At 35.7% G+C, this 27530-nt stretch overlaps 2 protein-coding genes across 2 annotated transcripts in view; both read left to right on the forward strand.

Annotated features, from left to right (window-relative positions):
• RPGR (retinitis pigmentosa GTPase regulator) overlaps positions 1–5282 on the forward strand; it is a 50091-nt gene extending 44809 nt beyond the window's left edge. The window contains 3 exon segments of the mRNA XM_080576309.1: positions 485–523; positions 526–540; positions 894–5282. Of these exon segments, the coding sequence (XP_080432435.1) occupies positions 485–523; positions 526–540; positions 894–3269 (2430 nt within the window). The 3' untranslated portion in view covers positions 3270–5282.
• Positions 5283–14941: 9659 nt separating this feature from the next.
• LOC308187716 (uncharacterized protein) lies at positions 14942–26157 on the forward strand (the record flags this gene model as incomplete). Its single annotated transcript, XM_080575946.1, has 5 exons — positions 14942–15070; positions 15632–15982; positions 16190–16229; positions 17554–17642; positions 21166–26157. The coding sequence occupies 5 exons, from the start codon at positions 14942–14944 to the stop codon at positions 21382–21384; spliced, it is 828 nt and encodes a 275-aa protein (XP_080432072.1). The 3' UTR covers positions 21385–26157.
• Positions 26158–27530: the final 1373 nt, after the last annotated feature.

Consider the following 27530-nt stretch of genomic DNA (forward strand, 5'->3'; position numbering starts at 1 on the left):
AAATTAAAAAAGCTAGCTGAAGTCAGGGAGGATTTGTGCAGGCACATAGAACTCATATGTCCAGAGCAGTTTGAAATGAGAGTGTATAGTACTCTCCCAGTCTAAGGAGCAAGAGGCTGTCGTAAACACTTTATAATTTATTCCGGTAACATACATGTCTCCTGTTTTGTTGATACCAGAATAGTTTAACTGACTTTTCGGACACAAAGTAAGTAAAGATTTTATTTACAACAACAAACAAACAAAAAAAACAAAAAAACATTGTTGAATATATTTAAAGGACCAATAATACTGGTCTTAATTATAAAATTAAAATATCTTGAAATTATTATTCTGCTTTACTCCTAAAACGATAACAGTGTTTCAGCATTTTGGTATATTTCATTATCATTTCATTCTACATTTAAAAAAAGATTTTGCAGAATTTGTTAAGTAAGGGTAAACTTCAAAGCAGAAAGACAAAAGATTTTCAAACTTAATAGAAAAAAAACATAACAATGACTGCATCAGGAGATATCCCAAGGGGACAGGTGGAAAAAGGTGTATGAGAACTGTTATTCTTTCCTTCTGTTCATACTACCTCTCTCACAAATTGCTGTTACTCTAGCTTATGGGATGTGATAGTGGCTGAATAGTTAGTTTTGCATTCACGTTGAGTGCTTGGACAGTGAAAAACAGTACATTTGCCATCAACAGGATGATATATGCTTCTAATATGTATACATCTAAATTAATTTCATTTGAAATACTCCACCTTTTATGTTACCTTTTAGTCCCATCACACAAATTGTTTCTTTTCTTGTTCAGATGTTTCTGTAGTCTTTCTTTTGCTGTCATTTGTCCTTAATGTTTTCCTTCTTTCTTTTTAATTTTCTGCTTCTCATGTGGAATAGAAGAACAATAAAAATGTGAAACTTAAAAGAGATGGTAAGGGTGGGCTGAAAACCATTGATTCTGATTTCATGCAGAAAGGTCCAGAATTAGACTCTGGTTCTTTACAAAAGCAGTCTTCACTTTCAGAGTTACCAAGACAATATGCAGATTTAGAAAAAAGTAGTGCCTTTGTAGTGAAGCCCGTGGCCAAAAAAATTAGAGTGAAAGGTAAATCTGAGCATGCACAAAGTGTTAGTACCTCAAAAAGTGGTGTTCAACAAACCAAGGACAAATGTATATTAGTGAAAAGGGAAGAAGAATATTCAGAAAATCCTGAAATTGCCAGAGAGGAAGTAACACATAGTTTTCCCACTGAAAAACAAATTCTGACTGAAAAAGCAAATTATTCAGATAAAAAGTCAAAAGTCGTTAGATCTAAGCAATCCCTTAAAATAGATGTACTTCCATCTGCATCCAGTAATCAGTTCCAGACTGGTTTAATTGCAGAAAAATCCAATCTGGTTGAAAATCAAGGAAGTCAAGAAGCAGTAGAAAGTGGAAACAAAATAAAGAATGCTGTTGAAAAATCTAATAAATGTGAAAGAATAGGTGTCAGAGGGAAAGAAAATAATGTAAAGGAGAGGGAGTTTAAAAAAAAGGATCAGATTTTGAAACAAAGAGCAGTAACTATGTCATCATCTTCAAGTGAAGAAAATAGTAACGACCTTGCAAAATACATACTTAAAAGTAGGGAAAAAGAAGGGGACTGTTATGAAGGCAGAGAGATCCAGAAGGCAATGAAAACAGTAGAAGATGTAAAAGATTTGGACTTCGAAAAAGAAGTCAGTGAAATTGAAGAGGTTCAAGCTACAAACAACACGAAAGAATATGTAGAAGACGCTGATATAAAAAGCCTAAATGAAGAAGAGACAAACTCAGAAGCTAAATCTAATGAAGAGAGACAGTTAGAAATTGAGAATGATGAGGAATCTAATCAAGAGCAGGAAAGTGAAGAGAGTGGAAATGGTAAAAGTGAAAAAGAAAATGGATATCAACTGAATGAAACAGTTGACAGTGAAGTTGAACTAGGGGAGGAAGAAGAAGAGACTGAGGTTGAGGAAGATAGAGACGAGGTCTCAGCAGAAAGAGATGAAGATAAAGAGGAAAAAGATAGTGAGGAAGAAAATGAAAGAGATGAATCACAGGTTGAAAGAGACACTGAGAATGAGAATGCAAAAGAAGTTGAAGAAAATCATCAAGAAGATAGCACAGACCAAGGAGATGAGAAAGGCAGGTTCATAGAGGAAGAAGAAATATCAAGTGAGGGAGAAAAACAGGATATTGAGGAGGAGGATGCAAAAGACAAACAAACTGAAAAAGAAAAGGAGGAACGGGTTGAAAGTGAGGAAGGAGATGAAGATAGAGACAGGGAGGAACAAAAAGAGGTAGAGGCAGAACAGGAAGGAGAAGATGAAAATGAAGAAAAAGAAAGGGAGAATGAAGGAGATGTGGGTGAAGAGGGGGAGTTAGAAGAAGCATTGTCAGGCAGAGAAGAGGAAGAGAGAGATGAAGAAGAACAAGAAGAGGAAGATAAGAGGGCTAAGGAGGTGGGGGATGTTGGAGTGGAAGAGGAAGAAGAAGATGGGGAGGATGAAATGGAAGAGCAAAGAGAAGAGGAGGAGGCAGGGGAAGAAGCAGAGGTAGAAACAGAAGGGAAGGAGGGAGAAGAAGATGAAAACAAGGAAGAAGAGGAGGGGGGAAATGAAGAGGAAGGGGAAGAAGAAGAGGGAGAAGGAGAAGAAGAAGAGGAGGGAGAAAAGGGAGTGGAGGAAGAGGGAGAGGGAATTGAGGAGGAAGAGGGGGAGGAAGCTGAGGTGGAAGAGGGAGAGGGAATTGAGGAAGAGGGGGAGGAAGCTGAGGTAGAAGAGGGAGAGAGAGAGGAGGAAGAGGAAGGGGAAGAGGGAGAAGAAAAAGAAGAGGAAAAGGGGGAAGAGGAAGGGGAAGAGGAAGAAGAAAAAGAGGAAAAGGAGGAAGAGGAAGGAGAAGAGGGAGAAGAGGAAGAAGAAGGGGAAGAGGAGGAAGAAGAAGGGGAAGAGGGAGAGGAGGAAGACGAATTGGAAGGAGAAGATGAAGAGGATGAGGGACAGGAGGAAGAAGAGGAAAACGAGGAAGAAGAAGGGGAGGAAGAAGAAAAAGGAAAAGGTAAAATAAAAATTGTTAATAATAAGCTTCTACAAAAGGAGAGACGATCCAGGAAACCAGGGAAGACAGAAAGTTCTGCTGTACCAAACAGCTCTAAACAAAAAATGAAGTCCAAACAGCGTGTAGCAAATGGTTTGCATAATTCAGAACAATTTTGGAACAATGTGTTGCCTCATTATTTAACTCTAAGGTAGTATGGACTACTGGATATGCATTTTAAGCCTACTCAGGAAGATCTGGAACTACGGTAGATTGATTTTAAGATGTAGCCAAAACTTTCTATTATACATACACTGAAGTGCCTATTTCTTGAAAAGGACTGAAGGAAATGTTTAGATTTGGGAAGCTCTCATGAGATAAGTCATTTGCACAATCATCTTTATCATATATGACAGTTGCTGAGGAAGGAAGATGTGTATGCCTCAGATTATAACTTCATGCTGATAACATGAATTACACATTGTAATAGTGTAATCTTTGCCTTTGAATCAGATTTTTTTGAAGTAATACATGAATTTTAGTTGCAGCTTATTTGTTAATGTGCCTTATATGAAAAACAGTGTCAGTAAATCATAAAAGAAACACATTTTCAAATTTTATTTTTCCATATTCATTCTCACTACTTTTCTTCTGTTTATATATTTGTAAAATGTTTGCTTGAGTATTCAACATAAATTAAAGAAAGGCCAAGTTGCCAAATCTGCTTGGATCAGTAGATGGGAGGGAAATGGAAAGGCAAACCTGAGTAAATGGTGGCCTGGGCTTTTCCAAAGGCCTTAAGGTTGACTTCTTATTTTTGTGTGCACAGTTATGTGCAAAAAGACAAACAGGAGCCTCAGAATTTGGCCTGTGTTTCAGTATAGTCAGAATACATCTGCTTAGTGATAATTTTTGACTATCACATCAGGTGATTTGACATAAAAAATGAAAAAGATTAAATAGCTGCCTACAAAGTCTAAATTACATTAGTCATCTAACTCTTAAGGTTCCCAAGGAGAGGAATGTATTTGTTGCAGTGTGAAGTATATATGTATGTTTTCAGGATCAGAACTTAAGCTTCTTCTCATTGGAGGAGATTTGTGTTTTACCTTCCTAAAAGTCACATCAGTGATCTCCAGAAAGAAGATACTGTAATAAACCAAGAAACTAGATGGAGTAGTAGCAAAAGTGGCATAAAAGTCTAAACTGCTTTTGTAAATTGCAAAGTATGCTAATATTTCTAAAGCTTCCTTAAAATGCACAAAAAATCTTAAAAATTATTTTTGTGATTTTGAAATACTGTGCTATTGCTAATAGTGGTTGAACCAGCAAAAGAAAGGAAATGAACTCTTGTCATTCAGCATTATTAGTTATTACTATGATAATGGGTGGTCTGAGATTTTGTAAACAGATCTCAGTATTGACATTCTCTGGAAGAATTATTATTTAAAACTTATTTAAAATGAGTACAGGAGAAGAAAGAAGCCAAAATGAGTAAACATCACTCAATAAAAATGTTAATGAGATCATTATATTGAGATTATGAAACATTTTTAATGTTGTTTTGTAAGATACTGACATTAAACCATCTTTGACACAATGTCTCCTGAATTTATTTTCTATAAAGACTGTGGTAGATTAATGGTTTGCCAGTAGATTCTAGTTCAGTTCAACCTTTCCAACTTCAGTCACCACTTTCATGTACCATGTTTGAAGGTAAGATTGATTTCAGTAACATGCTGTATGCAATAACTATAACAAGAATACTTACGCCAGTGACTCTATTTTGTTCCCGTGAAATTAATTTCAACCTTTGGAACTTTCTGGAATATGTTATGTTGACATGAGTATGTGCAAGTCTTTGGAAAAGGGTAAGTATCCTGATATTGTGATTGAATGGAACATTTTAACAGTTAAATGCACTTCCTAAGAAGGCAGCTTACTCTAGTAATGGAGTGCTGTGAAAATATTTATGTTTGAAACTAACTAGAGTTAAACCATGTTATTTTATTTCTTAGGAAAGATCAGGATGTTACTGTGACTAAACTTAGAGTAATACTGAGAAGTATTTTTATAGACCTAAAACCATATTTATAGACCATGGCCATCTTGGATACGATGCCTACTTATTTGTGATTCTGAAATTCAGTCTTGAAAGAAAGCTGTATGCTAAGAAAATTCTGTTATTTCTTATAAATAATATTTGAGAGAGAGAGAAAAAAATACAACACGAGAGCACTTTGAAACAAGTGATTTCAGGTTCCACATGGGAATAAATCTTCATTTACTGTTTGAGTGTAGCTTTTAATCTAGATCCTTAGGTAAGTGGGGACCATTCATTGTTGCTCTCTTAACACATGCTGGTAGCATAAGTCTTCCCAATGTTTCCCAGGAGTGTAAAAGAAGCCAAGTTGTGGGCATCTCCTCTTCTTTATTCTGTCTGGATAAAAATTCTTTGAAATGAGAACTGATTTTATATTGCTTTGTAGATCATTCCTGTGGTAGGGGAAAAGCAAGAGCGTTGCTGCATCTCTTCTGATGGGTTTCCACAGAACAGTTACATAAATTGTACACTATGCCAATGTTTGGGGGGACTTTGGAACTCCATCAGCATAACTAGAGTGGAATTTTGTTTTATTTGACTCATGCGGATTTATAAAGCTTGGTAGTTGCAGTTTTATGGAAATTCAGCATGTCCTTGGTATTTACTATAGAAAAAAGATTTATGTGCAGTACTTACACAACATGGCAGAAGTACTCCTAAACTAGTTTCTAGTGGAGAAAAAATCCTGAAATAGAGAGAGAAAACAACAGACATAACTGTCCAGACCAAAGGTCTATCTAGCCCAATGTCTTATTTCTGCCAGAGGCAACCTGTGAATGCCTGGCAAAAAAATAAATAAAAATGTGTAATGATACTTTTCCTGTATAATCACTCAGCTTTCAATAATCTGTGCTTCAGAAGTTGTATCTGTTGTATATAATAGCCTTTTTTTTTTTTCATGAATTTCTTCCACTCACTTTTTGAACCCATGGAAGCATTTTGTGTCTGGTACATGTTTTGGCAAACAATTCTTAGATTACCTTAAATGTTGTGTGAAGAAGTAACTCTCCTCTTTGTCTCGAATCTGGCGTGATACTTTCATTTGATGGCTCTGTATTAGAGAAGAAAAAGAGCATTAATTGTCTCATGATTTATTCCCTCATGGTTGTGACAGGGAAAAAGTGTTCAACTCTGTGGTTGAAACCAAGTCAAGATCAACGTGGTTTATTGATATGTTAATAATAGTTAACCAGCAATCAATGAACTGCACATTCAAGATCAATAGCAGTAACACAGCAGGTACCAACAATACTAGACATCCGTAACATGTTAATAAGCAGATGCAAATTTCTGAGCAGCCTTTTGCTGCTGATCTCAGAAACTCAAATCCCCACATACACCTTCATGAGCACGTTCACAGAATTGCACATAAATACAGTTCTTCTCACAGCAGGCACAAGTTACAAGCACATACCTGATTTTCAGGGGGACGGGCAAATCTATTGCCAAACACCTCCTGTAAGAGATGAGCGTGTTCTAGATTTATCGGTACCCAAGCTGCTTCCTTCAATCTGCTAATCCCCATGCTGGCGAGAAAGCACCCCGTAACAACCCATACACACTCACAAGGTGTGGGTCTTCTTCTTCATTGTAGCCCGTCCAGCAGCTGGCATGCAGGCATCTGGCAGAGAGGCTATTCTCTCAGGCCTTGAGGAAGGTCCTGGTGCTCGTGGGGGAGCTCATGGCAGTATCACACCCAATTTTGTCCACTCTTCTATTCCCACTTCCCTCCCCTAATGTCAGAAATTGGTGCTTTTATACTTCTTTTCAAGCTGACTCTGATTTTCTTTGGGTTTTCAAAAGTCTCTTTGTTACCGTGTAATCCACCCAGTGCTTATTTTAAGCATATTTTGACATTGTCAATTTTCTCTTTGTCAATTTGAGGGCAGATGTACACTTAAGTTTTTGGTATTCAACTTCCACGCATTTACATCTGTCAACACTGAATTTTGTCACCCATTCACTTTATATAATGAACCCCCTCCGCAACTCTTCACCATCAGCTTTTGTCTTTACTCCCCAGAAAAACAGCAAGCCCTGTGATATCATGGTTCACTTCTTCCCAAATTATTTCTGAATAAGTTGTACCATAAATTTTCCCTCATGCTTGCAAAATTTCAGCATTTAAATTTTGTCATGTTGTAGCTGAAAATATCAAACTATTCAAATAATTGCTCTCTTTGCATAATTTGTACTGAAAAACAAAAAAGTCTTTCTCCAAACTACAGAAAATACCTAGTTTGGATTAACTATGTTTTGTTCTGATGTCTTATCTGGATAGGTACATCCTTATTCTTTAGTATGGGGCCATTAGGAATCATGGAGAAAAGGACATTTAGCTTTTGTTTCCATTGCTTTTACATTTTCCCCCAAGCTTTTCTTAGCTAAAAGGTAACTTTTAGCTTATTTTCTCCATAAAGTAATGATACTTTATTGATCTTACTTCTCAGAACAGCAAATTGAATTTGCAGTGTGAATGTAGTCATTTGACAAATGCTTGGCTGAGATACCCTTTCTGGTACAAAAAAAATAAATAAAAATTTAAGGGCAAAGCATAATTTTATATTTTTTAATGCGATCTGACCTTTTTCTTAGGACATATAGACTAGATTTATGAACCGTGAACTCAAGTGAACTTTTGTGTATGTCTTTAATTTTAAAACTAGTTTTATGGGAAGCCAAGTTCAGAAATAACAGGATCTTCAGACAAAAGAATGCTGTCAGATCTGTAGCCTGTAATAGACTACATGGTATCTGATACACAAGGGCAAATTCTCAACTCATTTCTAGATATGCAATTCAGATAAATGGCGATGTTTAGTACTGTAGCATTCTACGAGCAACTGAGTTAATGTTTTTCTTGCACCAATGGCAAACCTATAGTTCTGTCCTCAGTTGAGTTCTGAACATGTTCTTGACCTGAAGTCGCTCATTGAATTATAATATTTTAATACACTTTTTTGTACATTTTAATGCAGAGAATAGAGGTTTACTTACGCATAATGAAAAGATTTTGATGAGATACCTTTGACGTAAAAAGATTGCACTGCTGAGAGTTACTGAGGCTTTACTTTTCTATTGCAAAAAGACAAAGCAAGTACACATAATCACCATCTTTTTTAAGGATTTGTATTAATGCCCATTGCTTCTTTCCTTGGCAACCTCATGGTATAATCATCTAAATAAATGTTAATATCGTGATCTCAAAAACTCATACTTTGTTATGAAAATATTTATTACCAGTGTCCTGAGTTGTCAAGTAGACTACTTACCATTCCAGCTTTCACAGAGGTCCCAACATTGAAACGTCAAATGTGGCTCTCAGCTCTTTCTGTCTCTGGGTGATGAGTAGGTTACAGGGCAGTCTGATGGAACATCCCAGCTTTAATGTTCTGGGTCTAGAGCATTATAATTTGTAATAAGTACTCCTCCTTTCACACAGAATTGTATTAGTGGTTTGTATGAAATGTAAAGTATTTGTGGTTACGTATTGAAAGTGAGCTAAATGAAGGTAGCTGTAAGTAGAACTATATATTAAGCAAAGCCTTCATCTGCATTTGTACCTGAGGAGGTGTAGATCACTCTAGTGTTGAAGAGTAATGTTTCCCATTTCCCCTATACCAGTGATGTTACAAGACGCTGCTGTGACATTCATCTGGAAACTCAGCAATCATTATCATTGTAATATGAGTTTGGGGCTGTGAGCCGCCCGGGCAGAGGCTGGTTTTCTTAAAAGGAAGTTTAAAATAATTACTTTCATTTTATCCAGTGTCTAGCCAAGGCACAAAATGCCTCTCATAATTAGAAACGCAGCAGCAGCAGAACTGCTGCAAAATGGATGCTTATTGTCATTTCTAAGAAAAAAAAGAACAATGTAAACATTTTCCTATAAGAATTTGGAAAAAATGCAGAAAATGCATCCATGTGTGGACTAGTATTCCCAACTTATTTTTAACAGACTCTTTGTCTGTTAACATTAAGAATTCATTTTTTTATGCAGCATAATATCTTTCAAAGACACAACAAATTTCTGAGATAATATATTCAGATTTGAAGCCGCTCATATTTCATCTGTTTTGCTTAAGTACCTAGGATTTGTTTTGGTATGCCTTTTCCAAGTGATTAAAAATTAAAGGGTATTTATTTAACAAAACACTCTAGTTCTGTAGAGTTGGTTGGTTTTGGGTTTGTTTGTTTGTTTGTTTTCATTTTCACCTTAGAAATTGATATTATTTATTTGTTCTCCAAGGAAAGCAGACTTTTTGGAGAAGATATTGTTTTGTATGTGAAAGCCATAATGTGTCTGAGCTATTTCACATGTTGACTTATCTTGGGAAATAAATAATAAAAATTTGTTCTGACTTGCTGGAGGTAATTCTAGGTAATCCTATCCTTTAGGTAATTCTATTTAAATTATTTTTGTAGTGAAGAGATTAAGTCAAAATCTAAAACAAACCTGAAAATACAAATGCTGCCTTTTTTAGAAAGTAGTTTTACATTAAGGTTTCATACATTGTTAAGGAGTTGTTTATACTCAAACAAAAATTCAGAGGGGTATCTTCAGTTACTCCTACAGTAGCAAGCTGGCAAGCCACAGACTAATTACATCACAGCCAGCTGAAATAATGTGTAAGGTAATGGCAGCAACAAAGGACTCTCTAGTACTGTGTACTAAACATCACTGTACTGTTTCTGAGTGATATCTGAAGTCCTGAAAACGCAATCAGATTTATTTTTAATGCAAAGTATGTGTACTGCCAGCCTGTGACAAAAATGGACAGATCTGTGTAAACTTACAGGTCCTCGTTTGCTTTCTGGTAAACAAAGTATATTGTTTAGTAAAGTATGGTCAGAGATGACTTAGGAACATAACAATGAAAAACGAGTCTGCTCAGTTTCTATCTACATTGTTTACTATTTTACTCAAGTTTTCTCAGTGACACCGTCCTGTTAGAGGATGCAATTGTAGTGTCACAAATAGTATTGTAGTAATTTGATGTCACATATTCATAGTAGTCATTGTATCACTGTGTGGGCATCAAATACTTTGAAATATTTTCTTCCATCGTATTAGCAAAAAAACACAGCTATCATTAGAGTTCAATTTTTGCTTAACGTGTAGGAACAGAATCTCATGCCTGACATAAAAGTTACTTTCATTTGCTTGACTGTCTGCACAGTGTGCAGGAAATTATGAGCTCAGCATTACATTAATATTCCAGGACACTTACATGACAGAAGTCTTCCCGGTTAAGGGACTGTTAAAAGTATCAGATAATCTGTGCTGAATGCTCTTGACATAGAATTATACAACCACCAAACAAATAAAACCTCATAGGATTCCAGATTTTAATTTTTAGGTGAGGTATGGTGATGGGCTTTGGTTTCTACTGAAAATTCTTTTGCGTGTACACAGCTGAGCTCCCCTGTTTGTCTTCATGAAAATATACAAGGAAAGCCTAATTTGGCTTTTTGACTGCCTCACTGCTTGTAAGTGAAAGAATAAGCTTTTAAATCTCTCATTTGAGTACTCTCATTTGAATACTTCTATCTTTAATCTATACAGCTTTTTCTTTAATAATCATTAAAGTGGAAAATACTTCTCTAAGGGTTAGAATAGCTGAGCTAATAGCTTTTCTATATTAATAGCTACAAAGTGAAAGTCCAGTTCAAATTCCTAACGACATGGCTAGCACTGTATGGCTTTTAAGATATTAGGCTTTCACTGTAACCCCTAAATAACTGTGAGGTATGTATCTTAGCCTTATGAAGAGTTTTGTAAGAAAGTATTTCCAAGCACTTCACATTATGTAACTTGACATCATTACAAGATCAATATCAACAAAATGGTATGTGCCTACCCATCCATATATTTATAAACCACAAAGGGTAAACAGAATTCTTTTTATTGTCTTCTTCATCTATATGTAAATTAATGGTTAACCGTGTTACTTTATATGCCTTGTTAGCAGAATATTAACATAGTGTATTTTCCTAGCATAGACAATTCAGGAGTGACATTGACATGCACTAGTGTTTTGGAGATCTTCGGAAGTTGTAATTCCTATACCTCTTCCCCCTCAATCCTGCATCAAAAAAGAAGGATGGTCTGTAGAAATGTATTCTGTTGTTGTCCTTACCAGTGCTTTACAAAGGGAGCGTTGTTAACTCCCATATGACAGCAACTGTGGCCCATATATCAACCTCTATAGAGCTGATATCCATCTTCTATGAGTCTTCTTCACAGTGAAACTCCTTTTAGGTATGTATTTAGTTCAGTTGTCGTACTATATAAGAGACCCATGGGATACTTTGGAGCATCTAAAGGTAATAGGCTGGACAGGTAATAGGAGGAATCTGTTCCCTCCATGATTGAAAACTCTGGTAAGCAATTGTAAATTTGTGGCTGCTTGGCAGAAGGTAGCCAAAGAAGCAGCATGTAGCTAACTACCTCATTCTCAGCTGTCTTTATAATAATCTTCTCTGTGGATTATTAACAGTTTCCTGGACAAATAGAAAGAGAAATATCTGTTCTGTAGGCCAGAACTTCCCAGAACTCCCAATTTCTTAGTGGTACACGTAGTAGTTACAGATTTCTCTTCATTGATAAGTTTTCACAGGATTTGAAAAAGATTTGAGAAGATCCAGATATGTTTTGTCAGTGGTTTTGAGATTTTCTTCCCTAGAAACATAAATTGGTGGTGGCAAACCAAAAATATTTTGACTTCTTGAGGAGACTTGGAAAGATACCAGAAGACTTCCCCTTCTGAAATGTTCAATATGGACAGCCAGGCTGTCAGGTTCTGTAAAGTATATGAAACAGTGAAGGCAATATCGAGAAACCCGGTTCCCAGCTGTCATTTGAGCAAGGTCTACCATGAGACATGTCTTCAAGCTTCACTGTGATTTTTTTTTGGCCAGAGCATGACAAGAGGTGTGACAGCATTATGGAAAAGGTTGTTTCGTAGTGCTGACAACTTTTTTGTCCTTGAAGAAACTGGAATCTGAGGCTTAAATAAAAGCCATTTCAAGTATTTTTCTTGCATATTCTTTGCTGCTGTTGACTTTCTGTGTGTCCCTGACCAAGTCATCTTTTCAGTGTCTCAACTTTAGAATTAAAACTATTGAAGCTATTCTTACAGCTTTATCTTTCTATGACCAGGGAACATAAAGTGAAATAAGAAAATAAACCTTCTAAGGCATGATGATGGAGAATAATGCAGCGTTTACATTGGGTTATATATTTGCTTTAAATAGTAGTGTCAAACTATTCAGATATTTTTAATGGCCTGATGGTTCATCTTTTGAAGTAAAAAGGATGTCTAGTATGGCATGCTCATCTTGTTCACTTACATTGGTAAAAACTCTCCAAAACATGCCTGTAAATGAGCATGCGAAAGTGACGGTAATTAAACTGTGCTATCAAGAGTTATAATTTGAAATGGGTTATTGTAGAAGTTGATAAGATGAGGTGACAGCCAGTGACACCTCTGCCAAGCTGCAAGTATAGTCGGTAGGAATGTGATCTGTCTGGGAGGCTGTTCAGTTTACCAGTAGGCATCTTCTTGGAGCTCCACCGCTCTTAGTTCCACTTAATGGTTTGACTGGGGGCATGACTCAGTTACCCAAACACATCCAGTGTCACTTCAGATGTTGTGGGATATCCTGTATGGCTGTGAACTGGGGTCTAGAATGACACTGGGTCCTTTTAAGTCCCACGGAAGGATGTCTCAGATTCCTGGGATATCTGAGTGGTGTTTGTCAAAGGAATTCCACTGAAGAAAATGACAGCTTAGCTTTATGCTTTTTTTTTTTTTTTTTTTTTTAATTTTTTAAGCTTAGCTTCCCGTGTAGACTCCTACATTTAGGTACCTTTGTTTAGGCTAATAGGAAAAGTTGTTTTGATATTAGAATCCAAACCTAATACAAAAGTTAACCATAAGCATCCAAACCTAATACATAAGTTAACCATAAGCAGAACCTATGGAGTAGTACACTGAAGTTCAACCATTACACATCTGTAAAAGAACAGTGGTTTTTATAGGCATAGGAATCTTGTAAGTTCTATAAGGCTACCGTGAGATATCTGTGTACAGTTTCTGAAATGCCGTAATTACGTTGTCATGGATGCCATGGATGATATCACACTGATTGTGCTCTGTTTTTTCATTCAAGTATACCAAACACGTCCATGTTTATGATGTTGCTTACCACAGTGCAAACCCTGTCTACATGATAGAAAAACTCAAGATTGCTGACAGCAATTTTATACTCTGTTCACACATCATTTTTTTGAATAATGCTATTCTAAGTCCCCATTGATCAGTGTTGACTCTATAGGGACACAGAAAAAAAAGAGTATTTTTTAATGTTGCTTTATGTTAACGTTCCTAGCTATTTGGAGCATTTAGATCTGATGACATTTACCAAAGTTTACCCCCCAAAATGGTTCTTCCCTCCTTTCTCTTTTGATTTAGCACTAGACTGTGCTTCCAGGAAGTGTTTATAAACACCAAGTTCAGCTTTTCTTAGTTACCTCTGGTAGATACTGCTTCCAGCTTAATGAGAATTAAGAGTGCTGCTCGCCATCAGACACGTTATCTGTGCAGAAGAAATGGTCTTGAAAGAAAATATGCTTTGCATTGTTAAATTATGTTTTGAATATTTAGATGAGGGAGAAAGCAGTTGTGAGTAGATAGAAAGCTGGAGGTGAAGTGTGAATAAAAGTGAGGCCAGGAGTACGGGTGATTTTTGAGATTGTATTGTGTAATTGAACAAGTGAGGATTGGAAGAAGAGCTTTTTCATATCAGTTTGTCTTTGGGAACTAATTTTGATGTGAATATGTCATGACTGTTCAGAACTCAAATCCTAACTACTTTTATTACCTACACTGTATAGAATGTCAGCATTTTTGTTGTTGATTGCTTGAACAGTATCCTCATGTCAGCACAGCTAGAGATACTTATATGTGCTTATAAACTGGGATAAATGGTTTTGGTGGTTCAAAGCTGGACAAAACTTCTCATTTACGTTTAACTATCTTTACCTTATGCTCCATTTAGTAGAGGAATGTTGCATAGTGCATACATGTGCTATTAATCTTAAATTTTCTCCAGTTTGCAGTGACTAAGTGGAGTCTCTTCCATAGGCCATTACTTTACTTAATATCTCTGAAAACTGTCTTAATTTTGAAGGAATCAAAAATAGAAAATTCTTTTTCACAGATGTCCATTCTGAATAATTCCACATCAATCTTACAGTCCTCTGGAAGACTGTATGTCAGTATTTTATCTAGTGGAATTATTTTTACATTTTTTTGCAAAGACAAAATCCTGTGCATGCGTTATCTCTAAACACTTCTGTATTTAATATTGCAGTGTCCTATAGTGGTACCATAGAAGCCTACAGGTAAAGTATACCAGTGATAAATAACACCACTTCCAAAGGAGTTCAGATGAAAACATTTTCAGTTTTTATTGTTCGTTGTTCCTCGGATATACTGATATCTAAGAAACAACCTTTTTCATCTCCTAGAGAGGTGAAAGTTATTTGCTTTTGCTTTCCATCGTAGATGTCTGAACATATTATAGAAGAATCAAGTGCATAAAGAGTTTGTCATGTTTGGTTTCCTAATCAAATTTCTCACTAAAACAAACAAATGAAAAAATCAAGGACATTTCAAAAAACGTTCACACCCTTCCAGAAACCTGCTGTCATTTTCCTTATCCTTGTTCCAAATGCCAGCAGACAGGATTTTTGCAGTTATTGTTAGTGTTCTTTCGATGACTTTCCACTGTGCAGAGCCCCAGGGAAACCACAGTGGGATCTCCTCATGGAATCTTTTTGCACTGCTACTGGGAAACTTCCCAACAGCACACAAGGTCACAGGACCAGATGGTAATGTGAAAATGGTACGTCTAAACAGGATGGAGTGTGTCAGCAGTGCTGTTCAATCTACATGCTGCGTGAAAAGATACCTCACCCAAATACTTCTGATGCAGAAGCATGCAGCTCATGTACTTTCTGACCTTACATATGGTAACAGGAAGTGTGGTCCATGCATCATGAAAGTTCTGGCTGAGTTAAACACTTTTTTAAGGTGAAAGGATCTGTCAAGACATTAACCCTTGCTTTTCAACATAGGCAGAATTATTCTGATGAAAAAAATTCTTTTCCCCATTTTGAAAAAGTAAGTCATGCAGTGGCAAAGCATTTAAACTTAGCATAACAAAATGTAAGACTTTGTAGTGTAAACATGAGCTAACTCAACTGTGCCCTCAGATAAGGGACATAATAATGCTTTTCTGAGGGCACAGTTCTGAGGGCAAAGTTAGATTTTTGAGAGTCCTTCTTTGAGAGCGAACCTTGAATAACGACTCCTGTCTTATTTTATCTACCTTAGAACATTTTCTTTTGCATTTTCTTGTTCTTAGTCAAATAGTGATGTGTATGATGAATTGGTGTACGGTTAGGAGCATGATAGCATCTTGCAGCATGCATTTCAAAATTCTTTTTTGGCCATCTTGTCAAAGGAACAAAACTCATCTGGAGATGAGGAGACAGATGAAGAAGAAGAAGATGAAGATGTAGAAGAAGAAGTAGAAGAGGAGGAGAAGGAGGAAGATGAGGAGGAAGACGAGGAAGAGGAGGAGGATGAGGAAGAAAAAGGAGAAGAAAAAGAAGAAGCAGGAGAAGGAGAAGCAGAAGGAGAAGGAGAAGGAACAGACAAAGAGGCAATGGAGGAAAAATATGAAAAAAAGAAACATCATAGTAAAACACCTGAGGGAGAGAAAACCAGGAATAGCACAGTGGAAACTGCAGAGGTAAAATCTTTTACTCCTTTTAAATCATTGTATGTGAAATAATTTGTTTCTTTAACTTGCATTTATTTTAATATAGATATCTTAGAAATGTGAAGTTGTTTGGGGTGGTTTTAGTAGAGGGAAAAATACATAGGTAGGTGTTTATAGTTAAACATTATTTTTTAGCAAGTTTGAAAGTAGAAATTTCATTGTTTTGTCTCTCTATAGACAGAAGAGACTACTCAGAAAGAGACCATCATTGAGCAGGGTAAGAGTACAATTCCTAAGAACTGGACCATTGTATACATTCTAAAAACATATAAAACATTTCAAAAAATAAAACTTTTCTAAATAATCTCTATTATAAATATACTGAACAATACCGTTACTGTCAGTGGTTGGTAAAGCAGTTCTTGAGAGAGAATGAAGTTTGAGAGGCAAAAAATGCTACTAATTGTTAATGAGTTGCAAGAAAAAAAACAACACACTTTTCCCAGTTACGTTTTGGAGGAAGTCCATAAAAAAGACTTTCTCTTGAAAGGATTGTTTTACTGAAAAAGAGCAGTTCTAGTTGTGAAGTATTGGTAACTGTATTATTTCTCAAGCAACTTCTTTAGGTGCCATGTTTCTTCACTTAAGCGGACTAGCTTGTCAGAAGTCTTTTTTATCCCTACCCACCAATGACATTTCCTCATTATGTTCATAAACAGATTATTTTTGGTGGAACGTGGTCATTTCTGAACACCGTTCAAAGACGCTGAAGATCTGAGTCTAGATGTTGCTTGTAGTTTTGAGGACAAGTTGAGCAGGCTGATAACAGATATTCCTTTAGAAAAGCAGGGGAGCATGAAGTTGGCTGCCCTATATGCAAGACAACTCAAAAAAGCTTCTTTCTCTAGAATTTTAGAATTTCTAGAATAATCTGTAATTGTTCTTTTGTAAGAAAAAATAATTGTGATATAAAAAAGATCACTCCCTTTAATAATGAAGAAGCTATGCCATTTATCTTCAATATTATAATTGGAACAGCTTGTGTGGAATGGATGCTTAAATATTTTCCATCATTCAGTGAGCTGGAAGTTTTGGTATTAAGTTCTAAATTTGTATCATTCATGCAGAGAGTATAGGAAAATTGAAACATGGGAATATCAACTCAGTTGGAAACCTTTTCCTTTACCAGAAGATTCTATGGAATAAAGATTAATGCTGAACAATAACTCTTGCCCTAAAAGTCAGCTTTTCCAAATTAGAATGTATTTTCAAAATCTGTGTACAAGACATTGTCTTCTGTCCACAAGAGGAAACTATGAGCGTCCAAGTCAAAACATTTTATATCATGTTACTGCCATGCTTATTCTTTTCTGGAAAATCAAACATTTGGAGAATAATACAAGGGCCTTATATAGAAAAATGAAAAAAATTAAAACATTCTTGTCAGACTGGGCATGAAGTTGAATTGAATACTCTGATTGCTTAAGATCCACATTTTATTTAGTGACTTTTACTTCAAAAGTAATTTGAATAAGAGGTCTTTTTGCTCCTAACTTGCAAGAATTGGAAGGAAGTTAATATAAAGGTTTATATTATTGTAGAGAAAGAAAGCACTGACAATCATACTGTGAATAATTCTTCAGAGAACACTGAGGACCAAATAGCTGAAGGAATAACAGGGAGAAAAAAGGTAAGTGGCCTGATTTTTCATTCTACTTCTAGTAGTGACCAAGAAGGCATTGGTCAGTTATATAGGTGCAGCAAATACCCAAATTTACCTGAACTGCATAAACAGTTACAGTGCTTAGCCACCCGTTGTTTCTGTTTAAAATTTGATTGTATTTTTTGATACCCATGTGTGTTGCTTGCTGTGGAAGTGTTTTTTACTATTCTCTGTCCGTGGATCAAAATGAAACAGTTGGTCATCTTCATATTGGAAGATTGTGTATTAAGCATGTATATCAACATTTTTCTGACAGAGATTGTCAGACATGCAGGTTGGTGTGTGTTTTATACTTCTACTCCCTGCCCTTAAAATTATAGAGGGCCTTATAACCTTAGATGTGACACATCCTGGCTATTTGACTCCAATATGTTGATGACAGATTAAGGAAAGAAAAGAAGATGCTTATACTGAAAGCTGAGAGTAATTATAACATTAGAGGATCTGCACTGCAGAATGATGGGATACTACTGTCTATGGACGTATCCCAATATTACAGTAGTGTCATAATCCACTGTAGAATAGATCACAGAATCATAGAATCATTCAGGTTGGAAAAGACCTCTAAGATCATCCAGTCCAACCTTTAACCTAGGACTGACAAGTCCACCACTAAACCATGCTACAAAGTTCTACGCCTACGTGTTTCTTGAAGGCCCCCAGGGATGGTGACTCAACTGCTTCCTTGGGCAGCCTGTTCCAATGCTGCACAACCCTTTCAGTAAAGAAATTTCTCCTAATATCCAAAGTAAACCTCCCCTGGTGCAACTTGAGGCCATTTCTCCTCATCTTATCACTTGGTACTTGGGAGATAATATATAGATTTAGGTAGATAGATAAGATATATAGCACCTGTAGCTTAATGTAATTTAATAGCTACTATTATGGAAAAAGGCCAGATATTTAGTATTTTTTGTTACGATTTTTTCATATGGTATCCCATTGTCTTGTCATGTTCTTAATATGTCTCAAGATATTACAAGCTGCTCTTACCATCAGGTTTTTTTTTCCTTGGCTGTTTGTAACATTGCCTTTATTTTAACATAAAAAACAGTAAACTAGAAGGTAAACTGAAATAGTGGGAACTAATGTACCTAAACTGTATTATTGAGTTACTTGGAAGTAATTACTTGGAAGTAATGGAAAAGCCTTACAGGGGAAGGAAAAAAGTTGTTAATTCTTCAGTGGCAAATGAAAGTATAATGAAAGTCAAATGTGAAATATAGTCAAATAAAATAAATAAAGTTCAAATAAAGTCAAATGAAAGTCAAACGAAGTATACAACTCTATTGCCAAAGCAGATTTATTAGGGTTGCGTGGTAGGAGTAAATGTGCACCTTGCATGTGGACAACGGACACTTGTCTCATGAAATCCAAATTATTACACCCATCACCCACAAACCTTCAGTTGAGTTGTGTGAATGTCCAGCACATATGTATTCTATAACTGTCATTCATCTGTGACTTGACTGGACTCAGGTGTAAGCCAGGGCCGCATGAAGGTTTTGCCGTGATTTAGGAGGAGGAGAGAGAATGATAAGTCCCCATTTGCAAAGAGGAATGTATAGCCAACATACAAACACACACACCAGTTGTTACAGATTTAGCTAAGATGAAATGCCTTTAGGGATGGCAGAATTCCCCACTAACTTCAGTGTACCCTTTCTATTCACAAAAATCTCTTCCAAGATTTCCTCTCAAAATTGAAGTCTTAGTAAGGAAACATACAGCATTGTACCTGGGAAGTGACACCATAATTACAGACTGAAGGGAACAAGACAACTGTCTTTTAAAAGTAATCACGCAAATCTCTGGCACTCCTTCTTGCCATATATATGTTTGTGCTATCTTCTGGTTTTACACCAGCTCACATGAGGGAGAAATAATGTGAGGCTGAAAATAAAGCTAAGTTATATTTCATAATAGGGAATGTAAATGGAACAATCGCAAAACTAGAAATTACATCGTGAATAACACAAAACATAAGTAACTATTTTAAGTATTGTCTTGTTGCAGTAAAAACAACTGTTTTGTGAAGCTATAAAAAGTTAAGAGACAGTTTTATGACTTCAACTCCTGTTAGGCTAAAAATATTGCAATATATTTTCTTTATTAAATTGTATTTCCTTTATTTTTTATATATTTTCTATGTATATATAATATATAGATACAATATATTTCCTTTATTAAAAAATGTCTTATGTTGATACATTTGCTCTGATGAAGCTTATAATGGGGAGTTCTCTAAGGCATATACACAGTGGTAAATTTTGCAATAAAAGAAATAGCAAGTGAATGAAAACAAATAAGACATTACTATAATTAGTGTGAAAGTAAGCAACATAACTACACTTTTGATGTTTCAAAGAACTTCTCTGCTATTCCCAGAGTTATTTCTGTTGCCCTTAAAGAATACATGTGTGATGCTTGACCATCTCTTATGCAGAAATCCTCTGATACAAAAAAAGAGATTATTTAATGAATTACAATTTATTATGAAAAAAAAAAAAGTTTTGTGTATGTAACCGATGGTTAGTTTAATTTGGTTTCTTCTAAAAGCAAGTATATAAGTCAGTCTGCAAATTTTTATACATTGTTGTAATTAGCCTCGTGAGAGTATATTTGAACAGTGAATGGCTAGTATGTATTAGTGAGAGTTAGCAAGACCAGAAGAAAATATGTTCTATGAAAATAAATCATAGTATTTCTGTCAGTAGAAATGAGAAAAAGTCCATTATCACCTGATTTTGTACAGCATGCCCATAAAAGACAGGTTGTTACTCACATCAGGTTTCAGTGAGGTGAAAGCTTTGGAGTTGATTCTTATGAAACATTAGCTAAATAATTTTTCTACCATGTTTCCTTATGAAAGCAGCAGCTCAGCTAGTTGATCTTGTATCTGTTTCCAACATGCACTGATTTAAGATATATATATATATATGCATATTGAGGTATACTCTACATGGAACTTCTTACATGTTTAGGACCCAAAGGCTTCTGCATAGACTGGCTGCTGTGTTTCCTGTTGAACAAAGTCCTTAAGCATCAGTTAACTTCGAGCATGTGTGTAGTCTCATTGGCATAAAAAGATATTGTTATTAACTTTAATGGGACACGTGGTTATAATGAAGCATATTAAGCATTAACTGCTTTGGGCTTTGCTGATCTGAGCTTTTATTTCTGGCCCTTTTCTCAGACTTGTTTGAAAGCAACACAAATAATTTTGCACCACTTGCATTATTATGTACAAGCTGTATAATGTGTAATTTGACAAAATTCAATCATTTTAATTTATTTTATTCATTTCTGTTACTTTGACACATTTCAAATAGTGCATCAGGGTGTTTTTCATTAGCATTTTTAAATAGTCATATTGTTTTGAAAAAAAAAAGATTTATTTTACCAGGGATAAATCTGTGACCTAAATTGACCCTGTTATATACAAAAGGCACTTTTTATTTTTTTTTTTTTTGATTTTTTTATACTCCAGTTTTCCCTGTTTAAGCGAAAGCCACTGACAAGCCAGAAGAATGTATGCAACAGAAAGGAAGATTTATCTGGAAAGCCATTCCAGAGTGAACAAGAAAAAGAAGATTTGTCTGGTGAAGACAGTAAAGATGAAAATCAGAATCATACATTGGAGAATTCCAAGGAAACTGTGACTAACCAGGACAGAAGGATGAAATCTTCTACTTGTATATTACTCTAACACTGTTATAATACGTAAGAATGTGACAGTCTTAAAGCACATAATGCAATTTATACTTGAAAACAGTTACGAGTTACTGAAGCTGTTGATGGTTGCTTTGATTGATTTGATTGTTGTGATTTTAAACATGCAGACCATTTTCTTGGTATTTATTGGTAATTTTAATAGTTGCAATTGATATGTCTGTCAGAATCTTGCTGGAGTTCTGTGGCCTTAACTGTTAGTGTTGTAAAACAAAATATATTTTTTTATGTGAAAAGTTGAATACAGGCATTTCATGTTTTTTGCTAAATAACTTTATGCTGTTTCAGTCTACAGAGCACCACTTTCAGTTTGATGCTCTTGCAAAACTATAAATATTTGATGTTAAGATATTATTTGACTTAAACTGGGTGAGAATATTGAAGTTCACAGTTTAAAGACATACTTACTTGGTACAAAAGACAGTACACACTTACATGTGCCTCTTTCTGTTTTGACTTAGAAAAATAGCAATAAACACCCTGTGTATTTAACATGTAGGCCCTCGTTGAGGAAGTTACTTAAGTATGTGCCTAATTTTGTAAATGGCAGTAGTTCCATTGGAAACGGTACCTCTAACAATGACATAAATATGTAAGTCAGAATCCTGCCAAACTGGGAGTTGCACAAACTTCTCATCTCTGAGAGAAGCTGAATGCCTTCACTCCTGCCGAAATCAACATAAGGTGATGGGACTCTCTCCTCACAGAATAAAAGGTGGACATCCTTACTGTAGTTTCAGTTGGATCCCAATGCTGTAGTCTTTGAACATCCATACCTTAGTCAGTCTCTAGTGAAGCTTTTCTTACAGGAGAAGAATGCAATATTAAGTTATTATGGAATACCTCGATATTACAAGCAGATTGCTGTGGGCTATATATTCACACTTCTGGCAGGCAACCTGGCTTTTCTTCAGATGGTGATTAGAAAGCAGGAGTAGTGAATCCCATTACTGGTATGGATGAGCAGAATCTTTTTTTTTTTTTAATTAGTCCAAGAAGCAAAAGGGACAAACCCACTATTCTAATTACCAGCATCCCCTCTAAATGAAATCTGATTTCTGAACATTTAGTCTAGATAAATAGGAAATATAACCCTTACCCTGATGAATCTGGTCCAGTATCTGCTTGGCCCTTACTCAAATATGCATAGTTTTTATGAACATACACAAGCCCTAGGATAAATTATAAAATAAAGAATTAATGCTAAACTGAGTACTTGTCATAATACTTTGCAAGGGACAGGTGATCTTTGTAGAAAACCTAGGAATACTGGATGTTTGGGTCATGCGTTACCAGAGTTACTTAAGATCTTTTTGTTCTGAACTGTTACTTTCCTTTGGGCTACACTTGAGTTCTGCAATGAACTGTACATGAGATTTTTATTTTTTTCCCAGTGTGCATTATATTTACACATTTTCTTGTTTTCCTAAATGTACATGTTATTTCTGCTCTGCCTGGATAGTATTGTGAACAGTAAAGAAGTGGAAAAGGAGGGATAGACCAATAGTGCCCTCAGTAATTTAAATGAGCTTTAGTTATTTTTAAGGGGAGAAATTCAGTCACGGAAATTATTACCATAAGGTAATACTTCTTTTAAATGTGAACTATTTAAGAGGAAAATAGTACATTGGAGTGGTAATTACCCTTGAACTTAATGCTACCAAAGTTTACGCAATGGAGTCTAAGCTGATGTTCACCAAAGCTGGTTTCAGGAACTCGTATATTTATCTGGTCCATACCAGATGGTCCAGTTTGCTTAGGAAAAAGCAGCAGCAAATTAATCCATTCAGATGTCTTTTTTACATGTCTTCCTCAGAAATAAAAAAGAATAAACCAGTAAAACAAGTTACATGTACCTGTGTATTAATATAAAACTTTTTTAACAAGTTCACAGCCCTTATGATGAAAATGTAAGGTACTTTTATTATGAAAAAGCTTTCATCAAGTGAACAATAACAAAAAGCTGTAGAAACATTTTTAGTATATTTTTCTATAATTTGTTACTTTCCCAAAGATAATTTATATCTTTATTCTTAGATTTCACAGCCCAGTTATACAACTGAGATCGTGCTTCAGAATTTCTGGTTTTCTAAAATTTCATCATCGGAGCTACCACTAGGTGGAGTTTGTGTTCCTCGGAGGTGTAACTGTATCGTCCCAGTCTCTGCAGCCAGCAGTTTTCCTTCCCCGGGCCCCCAAAAAGCAGTTAAAGATACTCACACTATCAATTTTTCTGATTCAGAATTATCTGAAAGCTTTATCTTGTCTGGATTATCACTTTTTGCTTTAAGGTCCTCTGGTACCTTAAAATTGTTATATAGTGGTATTGTTTTTTTTAAATTGTTATAAAGAGATACATTCATAAACATTTAAAGACAGAAAAATTAAATCACTCATATTTCTGAATGTATATGTAGATGCTCAGTGGGAAAATTCTAACACAAAAGTTCAGGTAAATGATCTGAAAAAAAATCTTCATATATCTTGCCTACATATATATGAATATATATGCTGATACATAAAACTGTGTATATATAAGATATATATACACATATGTATGTATTTGTATATGTTTGTAAATGATCAATAATTTATATATATGACCAGAAGTTACTGTTTCATACATATATATGTTTGTTTGCTGATTTCTAGAAGCACAGGATTCATTCATGCATCTACCATTCCTATGGAAGTTTGTGACGACTGAAATAGAAGAGGAGAGAACATGCTGTTCCGGCAGTATTTTCTATACCCAAAGGTTATACTAAAATATCGAATGAACTTCATATAACTTTTTCTTTTTTCTTCCAGGAAATAGTTATATAATAGGTAAGCTGTGTCCAACTTTTGTCCCTAAGGAGGGTTTTAAGTCATGTTATTGTCATTAGAGTAGTTGAAATGAATTAATATCATAATGGTAAACTAATGTAAGTCCCAATAATCATGTGTGCACAACCTAATCTTATGTGATTATTGATTAACTTAGTAGGGGTTCATTTGAAATGAACTCCTGAATAAGACATTAAGTGCCAGCTTTTACAAGTGCCTTTTGACATCTAGCATTTTTTACCTTTAGTTAAGTATATCAGAAATGCTTTCTTGCACCCAAAGCCCATTCTGTCCTCAATTTCCATTGAAACTGCTGGCCAGACTCCCTGCTGACTGAGAAAGGGGTCCTTTGTAAAGCAACATAGTTACACTACCACTCCTGATACTACTGTCACTACTCTGGACATCTACCTCCAGATGAAGTAATAATGCTTCACTCAGATTTATGACATCCGCCTTGCAGCATGGATGCTTAACAACATCATAGAAAAAAAAAGAAAAGTTAAAAAAAATCTGAAGTATGTGAATTAGCAGTGGAAATCTATTTGAATTGGCTATTAAAATCCAATACCGAGCAAATTTAAAGATACCCGGGTGTTGGATGTGAAAATGATAACCATTTACAGCATCCCTGGGCAATTTTCTCTCTTTAAAATATAATCAATCTGGAAATATCCTACGAGTGTTTTTAAGAGCTATGTAATTTATACTATTCACTACTCACAAGGGTTACATTTTCACACGGTATGATATCTAAATTCCTTTAAGAACATAAATAGTTTCCTAGTTAAGTGTGATGAGATCACTACTAGTGGTGAGAATTGGGAAAATTAATGCTTTGATAGTAGGTCTGCTTTGCTCAATCCCTTATTACTGATCAGGTGTCACTCAAACTTCAACCTATTTGCTTCTAAGACAGTGCTGGAATTGCATTTTAATCACAGAATATAATTACCAGTCTCTTTTTCAGATAGTAATGACTCAACAAAAACATTGCAAAATCTAAATCTGGCTAAATTGCTGTTCTTTTATTTATACACAAAGAAATCTTTCATTTTCAAGACCATTCTCATTTTATGTTGAAACAGTTTGGACACAGCTGTTTCCAATCAAACTCATCAAAAACTGAAGAGATCTTACCAGTTACAATTTTAAGAGATGTTAGCAGCTTTAAAAAATACGAAAAACAACAGAGCTTTTGTTCTTTGCTATATCTATTAACATTAAAATATGTATCTTCTGATACACCTCATACTATTCTTGAAAATATTCTACAGTATCTAAGAATCCAATATTCTCTTCCTCCCTCCCCCTCCATTCTGTTTTGTCACTGCTGAAAAAAACTGTGAGTCATCCAGATGGAAGGAGGAAAATGCAACTGGTGTTCTTGAAGACTTGCTATGTATGTCTACTACATATATGCAATGTATGCGACCGACCCAGACCTCTATGTTGAAATTTTATGCAGAAAAAAAAAATGTTAGTGGAGAAAATGAGGAAAAGTCCTTATGCCATTGCAGGACAGGAGAGCACGAGGCCACCAATAACTGTGAAGACGCGAAGAGACTTGGGTCAGATCACTGGCATGGGGTGCACCGTGGAGGGATGTGCTTGGGGAAGGAACACGCAGAGAGTGCTGTCCTGAAGAACATTTCTTTCCCCTAAAATATACAGCCAGAGTACTATATTCTTCAGTATTTTTGTCAAGGAGTAAGTCATTAAATGAAGATTGTTGTTGCGTGCAAGAAACTGTTTGATAATTATCTTAGTTATTGAAGCTTATAGAATTTCCATTGGTCTATATCCTTCTGACATTTTTATCCAGTGATGAAGCTAAAAGCCTTCTAGGCTATCCTCTAGTGTTCTGTTTTCTGTCTGTATCTTAAATAATAATAATAATAATAAAATCTATTAGAAAATATGAATATGTCACTTAAAAATGCAAAATGAGCAAAGTCTCCTCGACAGGCACGCTATCAGCAGTGGAGAAGCCTTTCGCAAGCAGCACCGAATGAAGCACCTACTCCTTGTGAACTGAAGCACATGTGCTGACCGTGGGGTTTCACAGGCATTTGTTGAGAGCAGCATTACGGTAAGATTGAGAAATTTTGTATTTCATTCCCAGGTCTGAGCTGTGTGGGACACATCCGTCTGCCTCTGTCTGGTAATGTCTTCCCCAGATGCTTTTTTGCCTTTTTTCCTCTCGGTGCTGCCCATGCCTCATCACAGCAGCGCCCACCCCAGAACTTCTCTTCCTTCCCATCATCTCCACAGGTCAGTCCCAATCTGTGCTTCCTTTTCCATCCCGTCTTTGTCAGAGTCGCAGAAACGTCCCAACACTGGAGTGCACCCAACCAGCCTGCAAGCACCCAGACTGCCCCCAGAGTGGGGGCAGAGACCAAGTTCACGTGCAACAGGTTGACATCCAGAGTGAAAACCTGAGCCCTACGAGCTGGCAGGCAGAAGATGCTGAGAAGAGGGTCTGGTAAAAGCAAACACAGAGCAACAACCATGCATTTCAAACTGTTGCTGCCACTGAACGTCACAGGAAAGTCGTTCATAAACTTTCAAGAATTGTAAGGGTTGCACAGTGCTACATTACTCGTGTTTTAGAGCTTTCTGCAGAAATTAACAGGAGTAATTCTAAGTATCGGAGCATTCTTGTTCACCAGGACAATTCACCAGGGTAAAAACATGAGTGTAATTGTTTCCTGGATTGGGCCCCCCATTTGTCATCTTCTTATCATGACTAATAGAGTCTTAGCTGGGGCTTCCAAAGCTTAATTACATGCAGCTGGGTTGTTGTTTTAGGCTTGTTTCATTGTTTTCTTATTTTTTGTTTCCTTACCATTCTTTACTAATTGGTGAAAAACTTTAATCGGATTGTTAAACTTTATTAAAAATAGTACTTTACTCAATTTCTGCCCTCCATCAATAGCTGTTTTTGTATTATCACTATAACTGTAGTTAAGTTAAAGCAATTGTGGTATAGACTAAGAAAATTATACTTCTGTACCTCTATTAAAAAAAGCATGAAAGATGAATTATGTACTTAAATTAACTCATAAGCATATCAAGAATATATTTGTAAGTCTCCAACAGCACTTAACTTTGCTTTGGGTCTTATTGTGTATTAACTAAGACATTCTCACCCACTTTCATCCTGTACTGATGGCTAATTTTGTTTTTAAAGAGCTTTATTTAATTGGGGACTGCATTTCATTTCCTCTAAACAGTCAAAAACTGTGAATCTTCAGTGAAAATCATGGTGGTTATTTCTTGTGCAATGCCAGT

This window comes from Anser brachyrhynchus, assembly GCF_964034855.1.
Source record: "Anser brachyrhynchus genome assembly, chromosome: 1".
Lineage (NCBI taxonomy): Eukaryota > Metazoa > Chordata > Aves > Anseriformes > Anatidae > Anser > Anser brachyrhynchus.